The sequence below is a fragment of the Hippocampus guttulatus genome, chromosome 3, assembly GCF_054856545.1.
Source record: "Hippocampus guttulatus isolate MCC_2025c chromosome 3, RoL_Hgut_1.0, whole genome shotgun sequence".
NCBI classification, from domain to species: Eukaryota; Metazoa; Chordata; class Actinopteri; order Syngnathiformes; family Syngnathidae; genus Hippocampus; species Hippocampus guttulatus.
In genome coordinates this window covers 12,477,012-12,497,815 of record NC_141263.1, presented here as the reverse complement: position 1 = coordinate 12,497,815, position 20,804 = coordinate 12,477,012, and the positions used below count along the sequence as shown (strand labels likewise).

Here is a 20,804-nt window from a genome sequence, read left to right as displayed (position 1 = left end):
ACAATGATCAAAAAGATGAAAGTGCCAAAAATAATGACAAATGTACAGTGTATCTTCTTTTGTGGCTGTGTTAATGTGGTGCTAATGAGCCACAAAAGGATCCGCCGGGCGCTTTCCACCCAATGTTCTGTCCAAACTCTTAAGAGAATACGAACAGAGGGCCCATTGTTAACATGGGTGAGCTGAATTGTGGGAAGCCCAGACGGTCCGCTATAGTGCTATTGACTCATTCTGCTCTTTCTTTTTTACTTACACACACGTGATAGCGATGCAGCTTTAAAATAACATTTACGATGAAAACATAAGCGCTATACCTGAAGAGCTTAAAAGTAAATCAGGCGCATATTTTTTTGTTCACTGGTTAGTCCAAAAATCTCTTTCATCCCGCTTTAAATTATGGATAAGCTTTAAAATGCAGATAAAAGTTTTATTGGGTGGCGCAGAAGAGTAAAATTGTGGTCTGTGTCTGACGAGCCTGCCGACAAAAGAGGCCGTTTCCTGCATATTGTATGGCTTTTAACCGTGCTCGGGCTGTGGTCTGCCCGTTAACATGTCTCCTCACATTGCGCCCAAGATTGCAGACAGACAGTACAAGAGATCGGCACAACGTGAAGTGGTGTGGGCATGAGGCTCAACCTAACATGCTGTGACAACTTCCTCCTTGATGAGTGAACCCTAATAGGACAATGCAGAGGGCACGTCCCTGGATAGAGCGGCCAAGGTGTACGTAGACTTCTCCTGTCCGTGGTCCAGACTAGATTCCATTCAATCGAAAGTGACACACAAAGGAGAAGAAACCTGTGTATTCAACTTCAGTCCCAGTCCGCTCAACATCACCTTTTCGCACTCCCACTACTTGTGAATGTCACAATGTAGGGCAGAAAACAGCAACGGGTGACTAAATAAATGATAAGAGGAAAACAAGCAGAGCCATGGTTGCTCGGGGAGGAATTGGGGTATTTGAGCCTTGGGGTCTTTGGATAAAAGGCACTTTGTAGGGGTGCGATTTGTTCTGTCCAATACTCACATCTCCCTCTCTCTTTGGCTCTCTCCTCTCTGCTCTAATCAAGCAGTCTCTAATTTGGGTTCCAAGTCCAGTACGGGGGAAAAGAAGGAGGCTTGTTACTTTGAAGAGTCCCGAGTGAATAACACAGATAAAAGATTCAGGCACAAAAAAAAAAAAAGAAGAAGAAAAGCGCGGGAGGCCGAGGGTGAAAAGGGGGAAAATCACAAGGCGCCCTATTCTCTTCCTCTCCCTCGGTCAGGACAGCTGAGCCATTATGACCTGATCTGAACCGTTTCTTTTTAGCAGCAAGACTGGAATGTCTTTGTCTCTTAATCAGCTAGCTTTGTGGACATGTGCATATGCTCCAACCCTATCCCAAGAAAATTAAAAGGTGTCCAAATGATAGGACAGTAAACTGCTCCAACGACACTTCGACCATCCCACAGCAGCTGCAGATTAATCTCAGCACTCCCCCCTAACAGTGGCCTGACATGTTCAATCAAAGCAAGGTAAGTCAGGTATGCGCCTATTTTGAGTAAATGCACACAAGTGGACTGAAAAATAAAAATCCTTTGGTTCCATCGGACTTACTTCATTCAGACATGTCCATCGGTGGTGAATGATTAAATTGTGTTAAGATAACATATAGAATTTGAGTACTTTAATCATGTGCCACTGAAAGTTAAGGACTGTTTTTTTTCCAACGATGTGAAGTCATCTGACCCTCGGTCTATTCTTTCTCAGGAAAAAAAGAAAAACTAAAGAATTATTGAGAAATTGCTAAAAGGGCTTTGAATAGAATAATGATGTAAAATGTACCCGCATTGGCACCGACAGTCAGACTTTCAACAAGCTTTCCAGTATCAACTGATCAACTGATCTGATACCAGATTTTCAAGCTCGAAACTGTTGGAAAGGGACACATTCCTGCAGCATCTTTTTCCACACAAAAGCTCTTTTTTTATCACATGAACATGTTTCAAGGAAGTCTGACCCTCTCTGTTTCTGACACCTCAAGTGTATGCACTTGATAGATATCATAGCTATATGCTTCAAACGTCAAGAGCGTATGACCACAAGTACATCGTCATTTTGGGGTTATTTTATTGAATTAAAACAATTTAAGGGTCGCCCCCCCAGCAGACACTTTCAGATCTTCAGATTCGGACTTCAAGTGTTTATTAATAACAGCCCACTTCATTCTGCACGGCTTGGCTATGCGCTGATGGAGACTAATATTTTGATGATAGAGGAAGCCACACTCTTCATTTTAATTATGTTAATATGAAAGCTCCAGCACTTCAGTGTCTGTCTGTGACACTGGACAAGGTAGCACACTTCATTCAGTCAAGATAGATACTCGACCTAAACATATCACTCCACATGAATGCCAATGGCCCTGAAATTCTAACACAGGAGGAACGTGTCTGCTGTTGTTATGCTAGTTATTATTTAGGATGATCGGGGAATGCGCTAAAGACGAGACTGTGACTGGTTCAGAACTGCACAAAGAACTTTACATAACAACGATTACTTCCTGTTCATTTCATTATGATTATTTTGACCCCTCCATTCATCTGTCCACCCATTCATTTTCTGCACTGGTTATCCTCACTAGATTTTGACACTTGTGCCCTTTAAAGTAGGAAAGACAAACGGTTTTCAAGGTCTGTCGTGAGCGAAGCGCAAATCACAATGAGACACTGATCAAGGTAGGATTTGAATGTTACCTTATTCTTTTCACGGTTGACATTCATTCATTGGTTACGGTTATTAGGACTGAATGCACACTGCTTGTTTCGTTGGACTGCACAAAAGAGACTTTTCCCATAACTTTCAGATTATTGCTCTCGAAGAGTGGCGACTGTGTCAGAGTTGTGTGGGAGTTTAAACCAATAGTGATGATACTGATGGTGTTGTGTTGATAATACGTTCAAGCATCATCCTGTCCATCAGTCAAGGATCAAGGATGTGATTGTGGCAACTATAGTGACGATAAATTATTTCTTATTTCAACAAGACAGTGTTTTAATATTGAAGATTTCAGTCTGATGGTAAAAATCTTCATTCCATGTGTGATACCGAGAATTTAATGCAGTGGTGCCTTGAGATACAAGTGTATTCGTTTCACTGAAATGACTGGAAATGCCATTGATCCAATTCAAGCCTTCTCCAAAAACACAACAAAAAATTGTTGTCATGTTTATTTTCATGAGGAGCAATAGCACTCCATAATATTATACTTTATGGAATCGTGCAGTAATAACATAATTAAATTAATTTAAAAAAGAATTAAACAGATTTTTTTTTGTCACACAGCTGTATGGCCCTTGAGCCTGCCTTTGCGATCTGGGGCAGCATAAGCCAGAAGGACGTCCATACTGTTAATAGAGACGTCGCAACTATTCACAGCTCATCAGTTCAGCTCTAATTCAGCATGACTCAGACTTGATTTTTAGTTTTACTGTTTTTGTGCTTTCTAATGTCTTTGTTATTCTTTTATTGTTGATTGTTGTAGATATATTTGCTGCATGTACAGCACTTTGTATACAGCGGTGGTTGTTTTAAAGTGCTCTATAAATACAGTTGAGTTGAGTTAATAGGTGTCATTCTATGCAGAGGATAAATAATTCATGACTTTTATTACTGTTTTATTGTCGGTTTACAGGTGTGGCTGCAGTATTATTGTTCAATCCGTTGCTTAAAGGGCATTGCAACATAGATGCTTTGTACTATTAGCATTAAGCTCGTGGATTTAAGTTATGTGGTTGTTTTTAAAAAATGGAAGGTGTAATTCTCTTTGCTTTATGTTTGGTTAGCCAGTAAGCTTCATCTATTACAGTGTCACCTCACTTTTCGTGGGTAATACGTTCCATTGAATGTCTGCAAAGTAGAGGTTGACTTTTTAGAAATGGTATTTTTAGTTTTGTGTTATCTTTATTATGGGGGGGGGGGGGGTTAATAAAGCCCTATGCCTCAACTAGTGACAGTATGGTCACAAATGAAATATGTGTGGATCTGCAATAACTGAACCACAAGTAGCTAAGAAACACTGAAAACAAAACCCATTTTTAAATGTTTTTGAAACTCCAAAGCGTGTCAAAGAAACTCACGCTGTTTTCTAAAGGGCAAAATGTGGCAGACAAAATGTCACTCGTAATCGTAGAGTCAGTTGTTACAAGCACCCTAAGAAAGCCCCCAAAACGTAAATCTCAAAACGCACACCAGTGAACATAAATACTTACTCTCTTACTTGCATTGCCGCAAGTTGAATTCCACAATTCATTAGAGGAGACGAACACACACTTCAACACTCCAGTACATTCATCTGGTGACTGTGGCCTGAGGAATAATGATTTAGTGTGGCTCATATTTCACCTGAGTGCACAGGGCAAACACTTGACTGAGGTGTTTTGCACAAAATGCGAACGGAGGCATTTTCGACACGAGAGAGTGGACAGATCCTGTTTTGTGCTGTTTGTTTGTTTGTTTGGGCAAATGTAATATGGGAGGTGTTAATTTATTGTAGTCGTTTTGAAGGCTTGCTTTGCTGTGGGCCCCACATAGCGCACGGGGTTAGACTAAGAGCTTTTCATCACATCTCCTTAATGGATTTGCAGACAAAATATGATAAGATATTGTGTTTTCTGTTCAGATTTAAAGTATTTTATTGAGGTGATTCGAGGTATGTGAACAAATCTCGATCTGTTAACGGTCAGTGCAGCACAGGTCCTGCCGGGCTTGCATCAAATCAGTCTCGACCGTCTCCTCGCCCTGCCCTGTGTTCTCCTCCTAAAGCGCTTGCACTTATCTGCTCGCCACAGGGCCGCCTGTGTGCGCCCGACTACTGTCATGTAGACACCATTCCCAAATTGATTGCGGCAGTGCGAAAGCCCCAATTTCTGTGCTTTAGATTTCGAGCTGCACATTTGAACGCCAGTGTACAATGGTAAGCTTTCCCCCCCTCCCTCTTTTGCAAATTCCGATAGACTGAATACAGCTTGTGTTCCAATTTAGTAACTAGATATTTTCCTTCACTTTGAGTACATTCATGAGCATTTTGCTTTTTTCTCTTTCTGCTTCCCCAGCCACCCCCCTGGAAACTGGCACTCAGCAGGGAAACGTAAACAGCCCTGTTGAGTCGAAGGCTCAAAGCCCTTGCACATAGCAAAGCATGCGACACAGAGCAACCTTATCTGCTATAACACTATGTATTACTGTATTTGTGTGCAAGAGTGTGCATGTTGTTTGTTGGGGCATGTGTGTGTGTGTGTGTGCGTGTGTGTGTGTGTGTACACTACTGCCCGCTGTGTTAGATACAATGTGACATCCATGATAATGATATTAATAATAATAATAATAATAATAAAACCATGTTTGGATTGATTCTAATAGTACACATGAAATTGTTATTGTGGGGGGGGGGGGGACCCCAAAAAACTGTTTGATGGAGTCCGCAAGACCGACTCTGAGTGGTCATATTTAAAAATGAGAGGTCTTAAAAGAGTAACTGTGATGTCATTTTTCAGTTGACAGCAAGTGGCAATATGGCCGCTCCAAAAGCTCCTAAAAGATCTTAGATTTGGTTTCTGCAGATCCCGTATTTTAATATTCTGGCTAGTTTAGTAATGGTACAGGAATATTTGTAAGGAAGAGACTTTGCAGTTCAACTCTCAGAAGGATTTAGTAGTCTCTTTGCAAACCCTTGCAGTGAAGCACCAAATAGAGCAGGGAAGAAAATTGATCTGGAGAAGTAATCCTGTCGAAGAAATACACTGCTTTTAATTTTGTTCGACTTCTTGTGAGAACAGGTTGTTGAAGTAAATGCCACCCACAGTGATCTGATCGTCCTCAGTAAAGTGCATCACATTGTCCTCGTGCAGGCATGAAGGCTGCGCAATGTATTATGATAAGCAGATGAGCTACAGTAAACAAGTGCGCGGAATATTCGAGCTTTGCTATTCTCCTTTCTTATCTTGTACTTTCTGCGGTTTGGAGTCCTTCCAGCCGACCTTCGCTTTTGCTCTGTGGTTTTGTTCAGGAGATTTTCATCTCCCTCTTCATCGTGCTTGTAGACTGACAGCTAAGCTCAGGTATGAAAACAAACAAGTGGGCGAGGAATTGACTGGTGAAAAGAAATCCCTCACGAATACGCCTTACTCTGCTTTTTGCCTGTTGCCGCTGTCGATGCCGAGAGCCAACAACATTCGTGAGGAGACAGTGGAAGATCTCAACGCATGACCCCTGAAAAGACCGTTCGGCATGTTAGGCTCAAGTGTCCTGGCTTTTAAAATATACTGTGCTTGAATTAGCATTGCTCAATCGCCTTTCAGGTTGGCTGTCACTTTTTTCATGCTATTTGTTTGCTGGACGTGCACGATCACCCCAAGGGGAAAAGGTATTTGAGGCAGGTTCCAACATAAACAGAGAGAGGGGATGTTTTTTCATGGGTTGAAAAAATAAATAAATAAATAAAGGGGAAAAATGGGCCACGGGTCAGCTGTGTTATACCGATTGTGAAATGGAATGATTTTCACTCCGCTGTAGAACAATCACAAGACAGAGCAATGACAAAAGGTTGTCAGCTCATTATAATTGGAGGAGCAAATGGTGAGCGATGAATACGGAATATACAAGGCCACACATCCAGTACGGACTTTCATTCTCTTTTATTCATCTCCGACCTACAGGCATGTTTGCCTTTTGTGCCGATTATTAACCAAACAATGAATGGCGCATCTGATTCATCATAACACTTAAGATCTTAATCTGAAGGTGTTTTCTACTTGGCACCTTTGTTTGTGTTTTAATTAGACGGACCTTGTGAGTCTCCAACCCTGGGCTTATTTTTAATTGCCAGCATTTACATCAGGCCAACTTCAAACGCGGCGAGGGAGAGAGAGCGAGACATTTGTAAGCGGGGGCACAAAGCAGCCCTTTGAAATGTCTACAGTCGTATAAAATGGTACGCTAATTAAAAATCTAAGTCTGCCACTGTGATAGAAGAAACATTTCGATGAGGTACCAAGGTGCACAGACTGTCTCTATAACTCATCAACAGACACAATGTTTACTTTAAGCCTGTTTCCAGACCATCAACTGATCTTCTCTAGGCTGTAAATTCAATCAAACGAGTTTGTAAAAGCCTAAATCACATAAACTGTTTTCACTTTCTGGAATGACATACAAAGTGTGTCAGAAAGGCTCCTGGACTGCATGGTGTCACAAAAGATAGATTCCAAACCCGTGACAAAGTGACGCCTTGAGCATATGACACTTCTTGGCCGAGAACAACATCGCTGCGCTTTAGCAACCCGACCTGGCTCCGTTTGATTTTTTTTTTCTCCTCTTGTCGCAGCGGTCCCCAGCCCCCGGGCCGCAGACCGGCACCGCTCCGTGGGTCATTTGGCCGCACAGAAAGAATAACTTACCTTACTTTCGTTTTATTTATTTCAGAATCTGAAAGATATTTTATTTTGAAAAATGACCAGATCCTCTGTTCCATCCTTCTACAGTATGTCACTTTGTCGCAGGTCAAGGCGTACTTCTCAGTCACGTGATAGGTTACCGCTAATATGAAACCCAGGAGCTAGCAAAATGAGTAAAAAAAACAACCGTCTTTGGGAAGGGTAAAAGGCCCAGCCAGGAGACAGAAGAGGAGCCTCCGACTTTCAAGAAAAAGAAGGCTACATTTAATAGACAGTATCATGAGTCCTACTTAAAATAACGGGAGATTCCCATGCACCAAGCCCACTTTGCATAATATGTGGCGATGGTGAGTCGTATTTTTCATGCACTTTGTATTTGCTGTGTATCTCATTTTGAAGGTACATTTAAACATTACCATAGCGACCAGAGAGTGTTGCAGCCTTATAGGACGTTCCTCGTGTCATGATTCGGGTTTATTATTATGTTTCGAAAAGACCACAGTTTTCATGCAGGTCATATCGTATTATTTTGTTGTATTTATTCGTCACACCTTCAAGGCCGGTCCCTGAAAATATTGTCTGACATTAAACCGGTCCGTGGGGCAAAAACGTTTGGGGACCGCTAATCATGAGGACCCGTTTTGAAGATGTGAAAGACATTATGATGGTGAAGCTGCGGACACTTCCCGAAGAATCCTTCCGGGAGTGCATGAAAGCATGGCAAAATAGGCTGAGATAGTGTGTTAAACTCCAGGAAGATGACTTCTCAGAGTAAAAGATGCAGTTCGTAGTTTGGACCAAAGATATATCTGTTGTGATATGAGTCCTAGTACTTTTCTGGCACACCTCATACAGCACAGTATGGACAAGCAGTCCACTGCCTACTTGTTTTGGTTGACGTTTTACAGAACTCCTATTTGTCATTGTTTAATTTGAGTATAGATTTTAGAAAAATCGATATTTAAAAAGTGATTTGAAAAAAAAATGAAATACTACGAGCGCGATGATGATTTAGTTTTTGTTTTGCTGGAAGGAATCACAAAGGAGGAAATGAAGAGCCAGTGACAGCCCGGTGTTATCAGCCAGCTGCTATTGTGCTTTTGTGTGCTGTATAAACACTCCAAAGTACTCAGTAACAGTCGGTGCTAAGAACTAAGGAGCAGCCCTGCCCATGCGCGGCCCACCTTCACCATGTCATAAACAACCTTTTTCGGGGAGTACTGATTTGTGCTTTGCTGTACTGTGCGCAGGACGGGGCGTTTACTGTCAGAGTGGAGACATTCCACCCCGATGCCGACTCGGTGAGGAGACGATTGTGCTCCTCTCCCCTCTGAGCGGCATCTCTCCTGTTCTGTTTACATCAAGCACACGCCAGATTCAACAATTACCGGGGTGGCAATAATGCTCCGCAAGTGCTACAGATGAGGAGCTCAGTTCAGGAAGGGGATGACTACACTATGTTGTTCAGACTGAGAATGGGTGTAAATTGTCCGGAATTAAAGAGGCAGCACTTTGGAGAGAGTTGGACATTCCAACAAAAGATAAATGGGGGGGATCTCAGTGAAGAGTGCAGCCAAAGGCCTTTGTCTTCTGTAAAAGTAAAAGCTTGTTTCTGAGATTACACAGAAACTGACAGGAATGACGGACCTGTTGGGTTATTTGTGCTGCACGTTTGATGTGCTTGATGCACCCCACCATACTGTATGTTACCTTTGACATCAGCTAGGAGGTCGCTTGTGTTGAGCCTCTCCATCTTTTCTTTCCAGTCTTTAGAAAGTAGTTTCTCCATGCAGGATGAATCTGTAATATCAAAAGAAAAAGACAAGAAAAATGACACACTTGCTTTGATGTAAGGAGCAAGTGAGAGAAGAGCTGAGGAAGAATGTGAGGCAGCAGTCGGACATTGCAGGGATAGTGTAAGGGCACCCATTAATTGGAAGGCAAGGACTGAGACTCGGCACGTCTCTGCATGCGTGTGGCTGCCAATGATGAAAACAATTAACATTTGTCCAGCAGACAATGAATCAGAGGAGGAATGGCAGCAATCTGCCACACTGTCGCTAGGGCAGTTGATAAAGAACACACTGGGCCAGCTGACCCAAAAGCGGGCCATCCCAGCACTGCTTCGAGGTCAACTTGTTCCCATCAAACACCGGCAGCGGATGCGATCCTCCACCTTGAGGCTCCGTGTCTTTAATTGCATCAACCCGCCTGAAGAATTGATTCAAATGATTCTTTGGAATTTCAGTCTGCTCCATTCCGGTAGTCCAGTCGGGAGCCAAACCAAAAGCATCACTCTGAGGCAAACCCCAGAGTGATGACCTCAAAAGAAATGGCAAGTCAAAGCACATCCTCAAAAGGCTTCCTCAAACATTGAAACCATTCAAAGACACTTTTTTGGTAGCAATACGGCATACTTTTAGAATGGTTGTCTGTCTCTATAAGTGCTCTGAAATTGATTGATGACCAGTCCAGGGTGCAGTCTGCTTTTTGCCCAAAGTAAGCCGGCACAGGCTCTCGCTTCCTGCGACCCTGAGCAGGATAAGCGGGACAGAAAATGGACTCATTAGCCGTGCCTGTGAATATGCTCCTTCGTCCGAGTCATTTTATTCTCAGAGCATTGATTTGATTGTAACTGGACTGGTCTTGGTTGTCTTAGACGTTTCGCCTCTCGTCCAAGCAGTCTTCAGCATATGTTTGAGTCAACCAGAACAGTCCAATTGCAGTCAATTCAATGCCCTGAGCATCCCAAATGACTCCTTGTCGATGACTTACAATTTGGTATAAAATTCTAGTTCGAACGCGCTTTTTCATTTGAAAGTAGGGTACGACTTCTTTTCTCACTTTCATCACATTCGAAAGCAGAGTTGGGCGCACTGCACCAAATGATTGTTCGCTTTGATCCCAAATGTTCTAAGATTTATTTGTCAGTCTCCATCTCTTGGCTCCGCTCTGACCAAGTAAACAGTATTTGCTACCCCTGGCAACAAACTAACTTCAGAGGGACTGGGGAGTAACAGGGGGTCACTGGTTGTTGTTGCCTTGTTTAAGGAGGACTTTCTCAGAGATCAAGCAGAGGGGCCATTTTGTTTGATTGTCCACTTCCTCCAATGCGATGGGGTCGACGGGACGTCTTCAGATCAGGGTCATTATAACATTATTTCTGCTTTATTGACTTTCCAATTCCCAGCTCACAGGGTGTCCCCTTGACCCAATGCGGAAAGAGTGAAAAGGCTACATATCTGTGCGTGTTGCAACTTCCTGTGTGGCACAAAGATCACAGCATTTAAAAGGCCTGGGCCTCACCCCAAGTTCGGGAAGGAAAAACAAAAGCCTCTCAAATGATTGTCCTCTGAGAAACATCAGTGCCTGACATTGCACCCCGAAGCACGGCGAAGGGCTTCTCTTAAAGGTGGATGAAACAAACGCCATCGGCGTATGTCAGGAGGCACGCATATGCTCTTGTTTTTCCCCTTTGCATACATCCAATCTCATGACAGATGCTGCTCCAGCGCTTGATCATTAAGGAATGCGCCAACTGGTGAAGATAATGTGGTGCCAGCTTCCATTCTACTCCAGCCCTCGCCCTCCCTTCCACCTCCCTCCCAGGAGAACAGCCACTCCCTCACTTCTCCAGACCCGACCTGCCAAGTGTTCCGACAGGAGAGGCTACAGCTGGAATGCACCGCTGTCCTCCCTGCCTTCCACCTGGAAGAACTGAATAATGGGCCTGGATTAGTCAATAAAATAACTCCCAGACACTTTTCAGTGTTTAGACGCTGTAAACAAAACACTGAGCCGAATGAATGCAGACACACAATTTTAAACCAGGTGTGCGTAAAGCAAACAGACAAAAATTTCAATTAATGAAAAGAATGCGGTTTCACTTTGTGAAATGCCTGTCTGCTTTTTCTGGAGCAATTATAAATGCCGGCGGTTGGTATTGACAAAATAATGATTACCTTGACACTGAATCCTAACATCGTCATGATGAATTATTCCCGACAGTCCAAACACGATTTGATTGCCACAAGCGACTCACTCACAAAATGTTAGTGTACATTTTTGGCGTGGAAAGGTTTGCTTCTTTTTCCCTTCCAATACAAGGACATCATATTGTGGCAAATTAATTCCAACAAGAGAAGAGTCTGACTGTATGTGTTTATTTTTATTTTCTTATGGGGGCTCCTAACTCTCTCACACCCCCACCCCTCGCGTTGCTTTTCCTCCCCTCTACCGATAAAATGCTCTGTAGCTCGGGAGCAGGCCATTCAGCTGGGATGAGAATGGAATGAAAACAATAGCCCTTATCAGGCGTTTATTTACATTTTCCCAGCATCGCTGCACTAGACAGCTTGGCTTGTCACCAAGCCCACATCACCCCACTGGACCCGGACCAACTTTCTCCAGCCCCAGCGATTCCAGCGCTCCCTGCGGACCCTCGCCTGGCACGGACCTCCTCCACTCTGCAGCGAGCACAGATAGCAACATACAAAACTACAGGAGTGTGTGTCCAAGACGTGCTCCCATCGAGAGGGGGAATGCTTTTTGGACTACTAAGCCTGTCTGGGCCGCATTGTCCCCTCCGGGGCTGGTGCTGTGCTGCTGGAAATATGCCCTTAACCTCTTTTTTTTTTCCAAGTCTCTGAGACTTTTTCAGTTTCCAAGTGGCACTCTGAAAGTGAAGAGTCATCTGCCAAATGTAATGTTCATCACAACTATCGTTTTCCTGTAGACATGCATGATCTTATTGATGCGGGTGACACTTAACACCGAAAAGATGAGACGATACAAAGTAGAGTACCTCCCTCATCTCCGGTCATAATAACAAAGTGACATACAGCAAATAAAAACTGTTTCTGGGTTGACCGCACGACAAAAAAACAGCTCGGCAGTTGCCAATCTGCAGCACATGTGTCAATGTTCCTCCGATATTTTGTCAATAAATAATAATTGCTTGTCTGCACTGTTTTGCTCATTTATCTGCACCGTCATCACTTTAAATTGCCTTTGGTCAATCTTCATGAGGTCTTGTTATAAGGTTCCAAAATTTTACACAAAAAAAAGTGCAATGATATGTTTCTAAAAATGTGTTTCCTTTATTAGTTTTGATTGTGGCATGTCTGACACATCACTTTGCTAACTAAATGTTGAAAAAACAAATCAAATCAGTTGGCTCCAAAAATATATATAAATGATTTTGCACATATATTGAGGTACAATCTATATTCAAGAAATCATTGAAAGTCTTGCCACTCCATTTTTTTGACGCAGACACAACACCATGCTTGAAAACGGCCCGACCAAAATGGTTTGTTACAAAACGCCACCAATGGGTGTTTGATTACAGCGCGTTGTCAGCGATGAAATTGTTTCAACTGGCTGCCGCCACATTCCCAGCTTCTCCGTCCGCACCGTCCCCCTGGGAGAAAGATGATACTCGCCTTTGAGTGTTTGCTGAGCTAAAAAGCCATTGGCAGAGAGGAGAGGACTATCTAGAAAGAAATTAGCCACAAGTCAAGGATAACAGTCTGTGGGGGATATTCCGAAGGATTTGCAGCCTCGCGTTCCATGCTCGGCGGCATCTCTTCTCATTCACTGTAGTAGGCGGCCAGCTTCAGCTAAATGAAAGAAAAACCAGAGCATGGACTCTGTGTCTTTGGGCTGCCGCACTACGTATGTATTCTGTGGTGCCAAATTTGGGAGGAGATGGAAATTCATACAAATAGCCACTGGAACCAAATTTGTCACCGTAGACTGACCATGAGCAAAAGAAGTTGAAAGTCTGGGGAGGAAAATTAGTGTTCCCATATTGAGAATAAGTACAGAGGGAAAAAAAAAAGGTTTTTTTTTCATCTCTGGACCCTCCGCTCAACATATTATTACTTTTGCGAGTTAAGAAAAAGGAAGATGAAAGTCAGTTCCACCAACATGTCATTATTTGCACAGAGCATTGCAGTTCCAGAAGTTCCAAAAAGTCTCGCTTTCTCGGAACAACAATAACGTTTGATAATCTTTTGTACTTTAATGATCCTACGATTGTATTGTCATATTCCCATGCCCCCATTGTCAACTATATATATATATATATATATATATATATATATATACACAGTATATACTACCGTTCAAAAGTTTGGGGTCACCCAAACAATTTTGTGTTTTCCATGAAAAGTCACACTTATTCACCACCAAACGCTGTGAAATGAATAGAAAATAGAGTCAAGACATTGACAAGGTTAGAAATAATGATTTGTATTTGAAATAAGATTTTTTTTACATCAAACTTTGCTTTCGTCAAAGAATCCTCCATTTGCAGCAATTACGGCATTGTAGACCTTTGGCATTCTAGCTGTTAATTTGTTGAGGTAATCTGGAGAAATTGCACCCCACGCTTCCAGAAGCAGCTCCCACAAGTTGGATTGGTTGGATGGGCACTTCTTGCGTACCATACGGTCAAGCTGCTCCCACAACAGCTCAATGGGGTTCAGATCTGGTGACTGCGCTGGCCACTCCATTACCGATAGAATACCAGCTGCCTGCTTCTGCTCTAAATAGTTCTCGCACAATTTGGAGGTGTGTTTGGGGTCATTGTCCTGTTGTAGGATGAAATTGGCTCCAATCAAGCGCTGTCCACTGGGTATGGCATGGTATGGCGTTGCAAAACGGAGTGCTAGCCTTCCTTATTCAGAATCCCTTTTACCCTGTACAAATCTCCCACCTTACCAGCACCAAAGCAACCCCAGACCATCACATTACCTCCTCCATGCTTAACAGATGGCGTCAGGCATTCTTCCAGCATCTTTTCATTTGTTCTGCGTCTCACAAACGTTCTTCTTTGTGATCCAAACACCTCAAACTTGGATTCATCCGTCCACAATGCTTTTTTCCAGTCTTCCTCTGTCCAATGTCTGTGTTCTTTTGCCCATCTTAATCTTTTTCTTTTGTTGGCCAGTCTCAGATATGGCTTTTTCTTTGCCACTCTGCCCTGAAGCCCAGAATCCCGCAGCCGCCTCTTCACTGTAGATGTTGACACTGGTGTTTTGCGGGTACTATTTAATGAAGATGCCAGTTGGGGACCTGTGAGGCGTCTGTTTCTCAAACTAGAGACTCTAATGTACTTATCTTCTTGCTCAGTTGTGCAACGCGGCCTCCCACTTCTTTTTCGACTCTGGTTAGAGCCTGTTTGTGCTGTCCTCTGAAGGGAGTACTACACACCGTTGTAGGAAATCTTCAATTTCTTAGCAATTTCTCGCATGGAATAGCCTTCATTTCTAAGAACAAGAATAGACTGTCGAGTTTCAGATGAAAGTTCTCTTTTTCTGGCCATTTTGAGCGTTTAATTGACCCCACAAATGTGATGCTCCAGAAACTCAATCTGCTCACAGGAAGGTCAGTTTTGTAGCTTCTGTAACGAGCTAAACTGTTTTCAGATGTGTGAACATGATTGCACAAGGGTTTTCTAATCATCAATTAGCCTCCTGAGCCAATGAGCAAACACATTGTAACATTAGAACACTGGAATGATAGTTGCTGGAAATGGGCCTCTATACACTTATGTAGATATTGCACCAAACACCAGACATTTGCAGCTAGAATAGTCATTTACCACATTAGCAATGTATAGAGTGTATTTCTTTAAAGTTAAGACTAGTTTAAAATTATCTTCATTGAAAAGTATAGTGCTTTTCCTTCAAAAATAAGGACATTTCAATGTGACCCCAAACTTTTGAACGGTAGTTGTGTATATATACATATATATATATATATATATATATATATATATATATACTGTATACATAGTGTATATATATACTTAGAAAAAAAACCGTTGCATTTGAGCAGGTGTGTGTCGTCTTTTTATATCTGCTTTCAATTGCAACAATACGATAATGATTGACGTGATTGTTGATTGCTGACTTCTGCTCCTCTCCACCCTGCTGCATAGTTTTACAAAAGCACAGATGAAATTGGTTTGCTTCTCTCTATCAGAATGCATTTTTCTTTTATCTTTTCTGACATAAAACACTATGAAAAGCTTGTTCAGTCAGAATGTGAAGAGAGAGAAAAGGATTTAGGAAGACAGAGCAGGATGAATGGCAGAGATTACGTCTCGCACATGTTCACAGTAAATCAGCTGTTAAAAGGCGCGAAAGGATTAATGGGGATGTTCGGGAGGAAGTACTGTATTAAGGAGTATCTATCGAAACTATTTTACGAATCTTCTTTAAAATACACAGTCCGTGTATTTTATTGACATTTGCATGAATACATAAATTCTCTGAATTCCATAATGTATCCATGCAAAATAAGATGTGGTGCTGTTGGTATCCTTAAAAGCGCTTCTCTTTGTGTGTGCATTGAACATTCCTGACAGACTGAATCCTGGCTCACATTTCTGTGAATGGCAGTCAGACAATGATAGACTGACATTTACAGTAATTTGCCATCCTCTCTCCACTGCATGGGAAACAAATCAAAAGTCGAGATTGATGGGAGGGGAAAAAAAAGAGAAAGAAAATGACTGACATGCTCTGAGGAGTCCTTTGAATATCTTAATCACAGACACCCTAAAAACAAGACCCCCATCATCACCGCAAATAAAACATAATCACAAGAGGCAGGCAGGAAAGTGAAATGCCGAGCGAAAACATGTTTTTGTCATTCAGCCGGTAGTCCCCGAGACAACAGCTGTTAGCGCCACAAATACTCCTGAACTCTCCATAATCATGGCGTTATTGAAGCGAAGACAAAAAGGGCGCTAATTGCAAGGGAGCGATCGGAACGCGATAGGTTACACACCCGGGTGATGCCGCACAATGCAAATGCTAAAGAGGGAAGGGGGGGAAAAAAAAAAACATTCAGAGCACAACAGTGTGTTGTCGCTCATTTTCAGGCAATCACCTTTACTCGTTTTCAACCGTTTTAATAACCTCTACCATTTCAAGAAGACTTTTATTTTGGTGCAGTTAAATAATTTGAGCTTCCAAAGGTGTAATTACTTGTTCTGGCATGCATAAGTAAAAAGGTCCACCTCCTTGAGACATGGCAGACTATTGTGGAGCACCTGCACCTTAACTGAGACCTAATCATTATTCCGCTCATTGAACATCACATGTTCACCCCCTTCCGAATATCTCGCTGGCTCACGTAAACACTTGCTATGAATAGGACGGCCTCATCTAACGGGATGTACCTCATCTCAGGTTCTCGTACGTCCCGGCGCGTTGCGCTTTCTTCCTGGATTCATTTGATCTGTGGCTGTTTATCAACAACTAGCTCACTTTTTTTTTCATTGCATTTTCTAAATTGTAAATCATAGCTCTTTCCTTGGTAACATGTTTGCTTCACTTTTACCGTTCTTGCACTTAAAGACATTGGCACACATGGGTGCATATCGTCATTTTTGCTCAAGGCAAACCCGCTCATGGGCTACATTTGTGTATTATAATGGTTTTGAATCTTAATATTGAGCGGCAACTAAAACTGAGCTCAAGTCCTTAAAATCTTTAAAAATTAAAATGATATCACAAGTGGATCATCGCAACACCTTTTCTGGAATTGATAAAGAGTATTAATCAACAGCTACAGTCACCATTTCAACTGCTTTAATATTGCTTCGTGAAAAAACACTTGTGTCACTCTATACTGCAGCCTCACTGGCCGACACAGGCAACAGTGCTACTACGAGCAAGATCATGTGGCTTTTGTTGGTGGTTACGTGCATTCTATGTCACAGCGAAAAAAAAAAAGCAAAACCCATTGGTAATGTTTGTTTTTCCCACAGTGGGCTAGCAAGATTGTTTTGATGCCCTCTTCGCGAATCAAGTCGAAAATGAGTAGTAAAAGATGATGGAATGGTCCATTGCATGAGAAGGTATGGGGAGCACTCAAAATGATTGTGGTAGATTGAGCATTTTGATGTGGTTTTTAAGCATGTGAACTGTGACTTAAACAAGAACAAAAAAAACATATGAATCCGTTTTGATGAGGCGTTTGGAAATCTCAGCGGCCCAGGCAATTGACTCTGTATCCCAACTCCTCAATTTGTAGGCCTTGAATCTGCTAATTGCCACACCATAGTAAGAATGGACTTCCCTCAGCAAAGGTGCATATATGTGCCATCCAACAAACATTTTTTTTTTTTGCTCGCTGAGCTCATTTTTTTTCCTCCAACGGTATGTACAATGCTCAATGGAACCTCCCTCTTCTCCCGTGCCTTCATGTGCGCAAGGTTTTAATCCTGCCGTGGTGACCTGGCCATTTGGAGAGGCCATATACACAGACGCAGCACCCCGACCCCTCTAAATACACGTGTCTATCAAGCACATATGAATTAAGCATCCCCAGGAGGCTTCACCTCCTGAGCCGAGCTGCATGTGACTTCTCCCGATCCATTTTACTGCAGCACTCGCTGGCAATCAGGCTTGAATTATTAAAGTGAGCAGGGAGCAATGATCAATTCATCGCGGCCCTTTCTCACAGCCCGCCCACTCGTACCTCAGCAGAAATGACATTGAGAACACTTGAGTATGCTTCTAGACAATGCACATAAATGTGACTTACGTCCGACCCAATATGTCAATAATCAGAAGTGTACAGGCTGAGCCCATGGCCAGAAATGCATTCTGAGCAGTGCTGAGCACTGGCACATTGTCTTATTTTTTTCTCAAAGTCCCTGTTAAGTAAAAATGAAGATGCCTTATAAATTTGGCAGAGATGTGTGTTGTTAACAGCCCTGCCAAATTTAGAAGATTAAATTCAGCTTCAAAATTATGAAAAATCTATTCGTTTTTTCCACTCTCAAATGCTATTGCCGTATCAGTTCAATGCACTGACACCACACCCCACTCAAATGTCAATCAAATACGACGACTATGAACTGAATGCTACTTTGTCTGGCATCGCCAAGCCGCTGTGCAGACACCGTCTACCATTTCGGGCTTAAACATAAATAAATAATGATCTCGCTCTCCCGCCTTCTCTCTGAGAAGTGCATCTACTCACAGTGACAACAAGGCACTCTAAAGCAGCCACACCAGCCTCAAGGCTCAGTCCACATGCTGGCAGTTGAGTTCGGCTATGTTAACGTTAATAATAATAATAATTAGCTTTTCTACTTTTTAATTTGCCTTTCAAGACTGGCAACGTGAAGCAGCTAGCTAAACGCACGTCGCAATTTCCTTGGATAAATGCTGATGTGAGCAATGGCACTGAAGTGTTTATATAGTAGTAGTCTTTGGAAATGTTTTCAGCAATTCTCTTCAAACATGTATAATATATTTCGAAACAAGTCTACGAATCCACTTTACAGTGTCTTGAAGTAATTTAAAAATATTGTAGGAACATATGAAATTAATCGGGCAAGGCGTGAGTACTGATTTAAAGGTACATCAGCATTAAGGCTTATGAACATGGAAACAAATCCATGAAAAAAAAAAAAGACTGAAGGGAAGTTTTCAACGTGAGGAACAAAAACAGTTGCGAGACGGCATGGAAAAGAAAAAAGATGCAATCAAAACTTTGCGAGGAGGCTACGAGGAGCCAAGATAAACCAGTACTCATAGCCCCCAAAACTGCAATCTTCCCTTAAGCCGGAGAGTGGCAGCTGGCAGAACAGCTGGTGAATAGGATTAATGTCAGAAGAATGAAATAAAACTCAACATATGTCCGAGCCTGAGGTGTTGGGACTGTGCGTGATTGTGCCCCCGATGGATGCCATGTGTGCAGCTGGAAGGAGCCGCTGTGCTGCTCCGCACTCCACCCCACAAGGTCACTTTTAAGAACTAGGCCCATTAAATGCTGCGAGAGCCAAATCAACTTTTCTTCCACTCGCTTCTCTATTCCGATGCGGTGAGCATGAGCAGTCAACACTACGGCCCGACTAATTAATTGGCCTGATTCATCGGCTGGCCGATTTAATCGGCTGATATTAGCTCACTGAAAAAGGCAAATATCTGCAGATTTCTATATATATATTTTTTTTAAATCACTCACTCACACATGACAATACAGGACAAAGATACTCAATCCTTTTGCCCGTTCCCCCCAAATATCTGCAAAAAAAAAAATGGCTGATGTTTCTCTCTGTAAAATTAAATAAATACTAAAGGGACAGAGTATTCTGAAACAGCCAAATGCTCTGCTCATAATTTATACATTATTGTAAGTGTTAAGTGAAGAAAAAAAGTTATTTTTTCTTCTCCTTCTTCTTACGATTATTATTATTATTATTATTGTTGTTGTTATTCTTTTAATTAATCATCTCTTAAATGAATTAATTGGATTTTGTATGTGTGTGTGTGTGTGTGTGTGTGGATGGTTACTCAATGGTGTTCGACATTACTAACAGTGCTGATCATCATCATCACTTTCCAAGATGAACATAACATGTACTTGATTAAAATTTATAATTTCTATTTGATGTCGGTAATCATTTGGGTCCACACACTGTCATAAATGAATGTAATTTGGGACAAAAATTTCATTACCGGGAGAGATTTCTTTTTTTGGGATGGGGGAGGTGGGGGGGGGGGGCTGCCCTGCAATTTAACTGTCAAATATACACTCGCCAACTAATCAATGCTGGAAAAACATTCCCATTTATTCATCTATGTTAATAGATGTGTGAGGGAAAGCGTCAGGCGCTGTGATCATGGCCGTTCAGTGTGATTTAGCAAATTAATGGCTGCCTAACGCTACAAGGACAAAAAGAGACTATTAGGATCCACACGAATGCATTATAATTTGCAGTGACGCCAAGTATCTTGTATGGACACCAAAAATGTATTTAATGATCAACGCTGGATGCTGGCGAAACTCAACCATCACATCAGGTATGAAAGAAACTCACAAATTACATTACAACATGGAGCCACGTGGGTACTAGAAAAGTCTGCGTGGGTGGGAACATATTCCCAGTACATTAAATTTCACTTTAGAAAATGAACTAAAGTCAAGGCGAGAGCGTATTTAATTTCTCCCGCAGTTCATTCCCACTTTTAAAAAGTAGTTAAAAGATAATTATTAAATCTCAAGCTCGGTTTGTTTACTGAGATGCCAGAATTCAGGATACACAGTTTCTGTTTACTTTAGCTTAAGACCAAAGGTCAACATCTTTTTTATAATGAATGTTCAATAAGAGGTGCATGCACCAAATTCTGTATGTGTATTATCAGACCGCAAGCAACGTTTTAAACACAATGTGTGAGAGCCTTCTGCAGAGTAAAAAGTATATGTTTTCCACAGAGGCTTGGCTTTGCATTTAGGCGGGAGATACTACAGTATGAAGTCACATTCACAATTAAACATCACCCCCCCCCTCACTGTTGCTGTCTCAATGTGCCGTTGTTCAACTGGCTTCATCCACA

The 20,804-nt window shown here is 42.1% G+C and overlaps 1 protein-coding gene across 2 annotated transcripts in view; it reads right to left on the bottom strand.

Moving 5' to 3' along the window:
* The window catches only part of sox6 (SRY-box transcription factor 6), a 149,916-nt gene that overhangs the window by 70,068 nt on the left and 59,044 nt on the right, over positions 1 to 20,804 (bottom strand). For both annotated transcript variants that reach the window (XM_086106839.1, XM_086106840.1), the window contains exon 6: positions 9,145 to 9,234. In XM_086106839.1, coding sequence (XP_085962965.1) covers positions 9,145 to 9,234 — 90 coding nt within the window. The remainder of the gene's footprint in view (positions 1 to 9,144; positions 9,235 to 20,804) is intronic.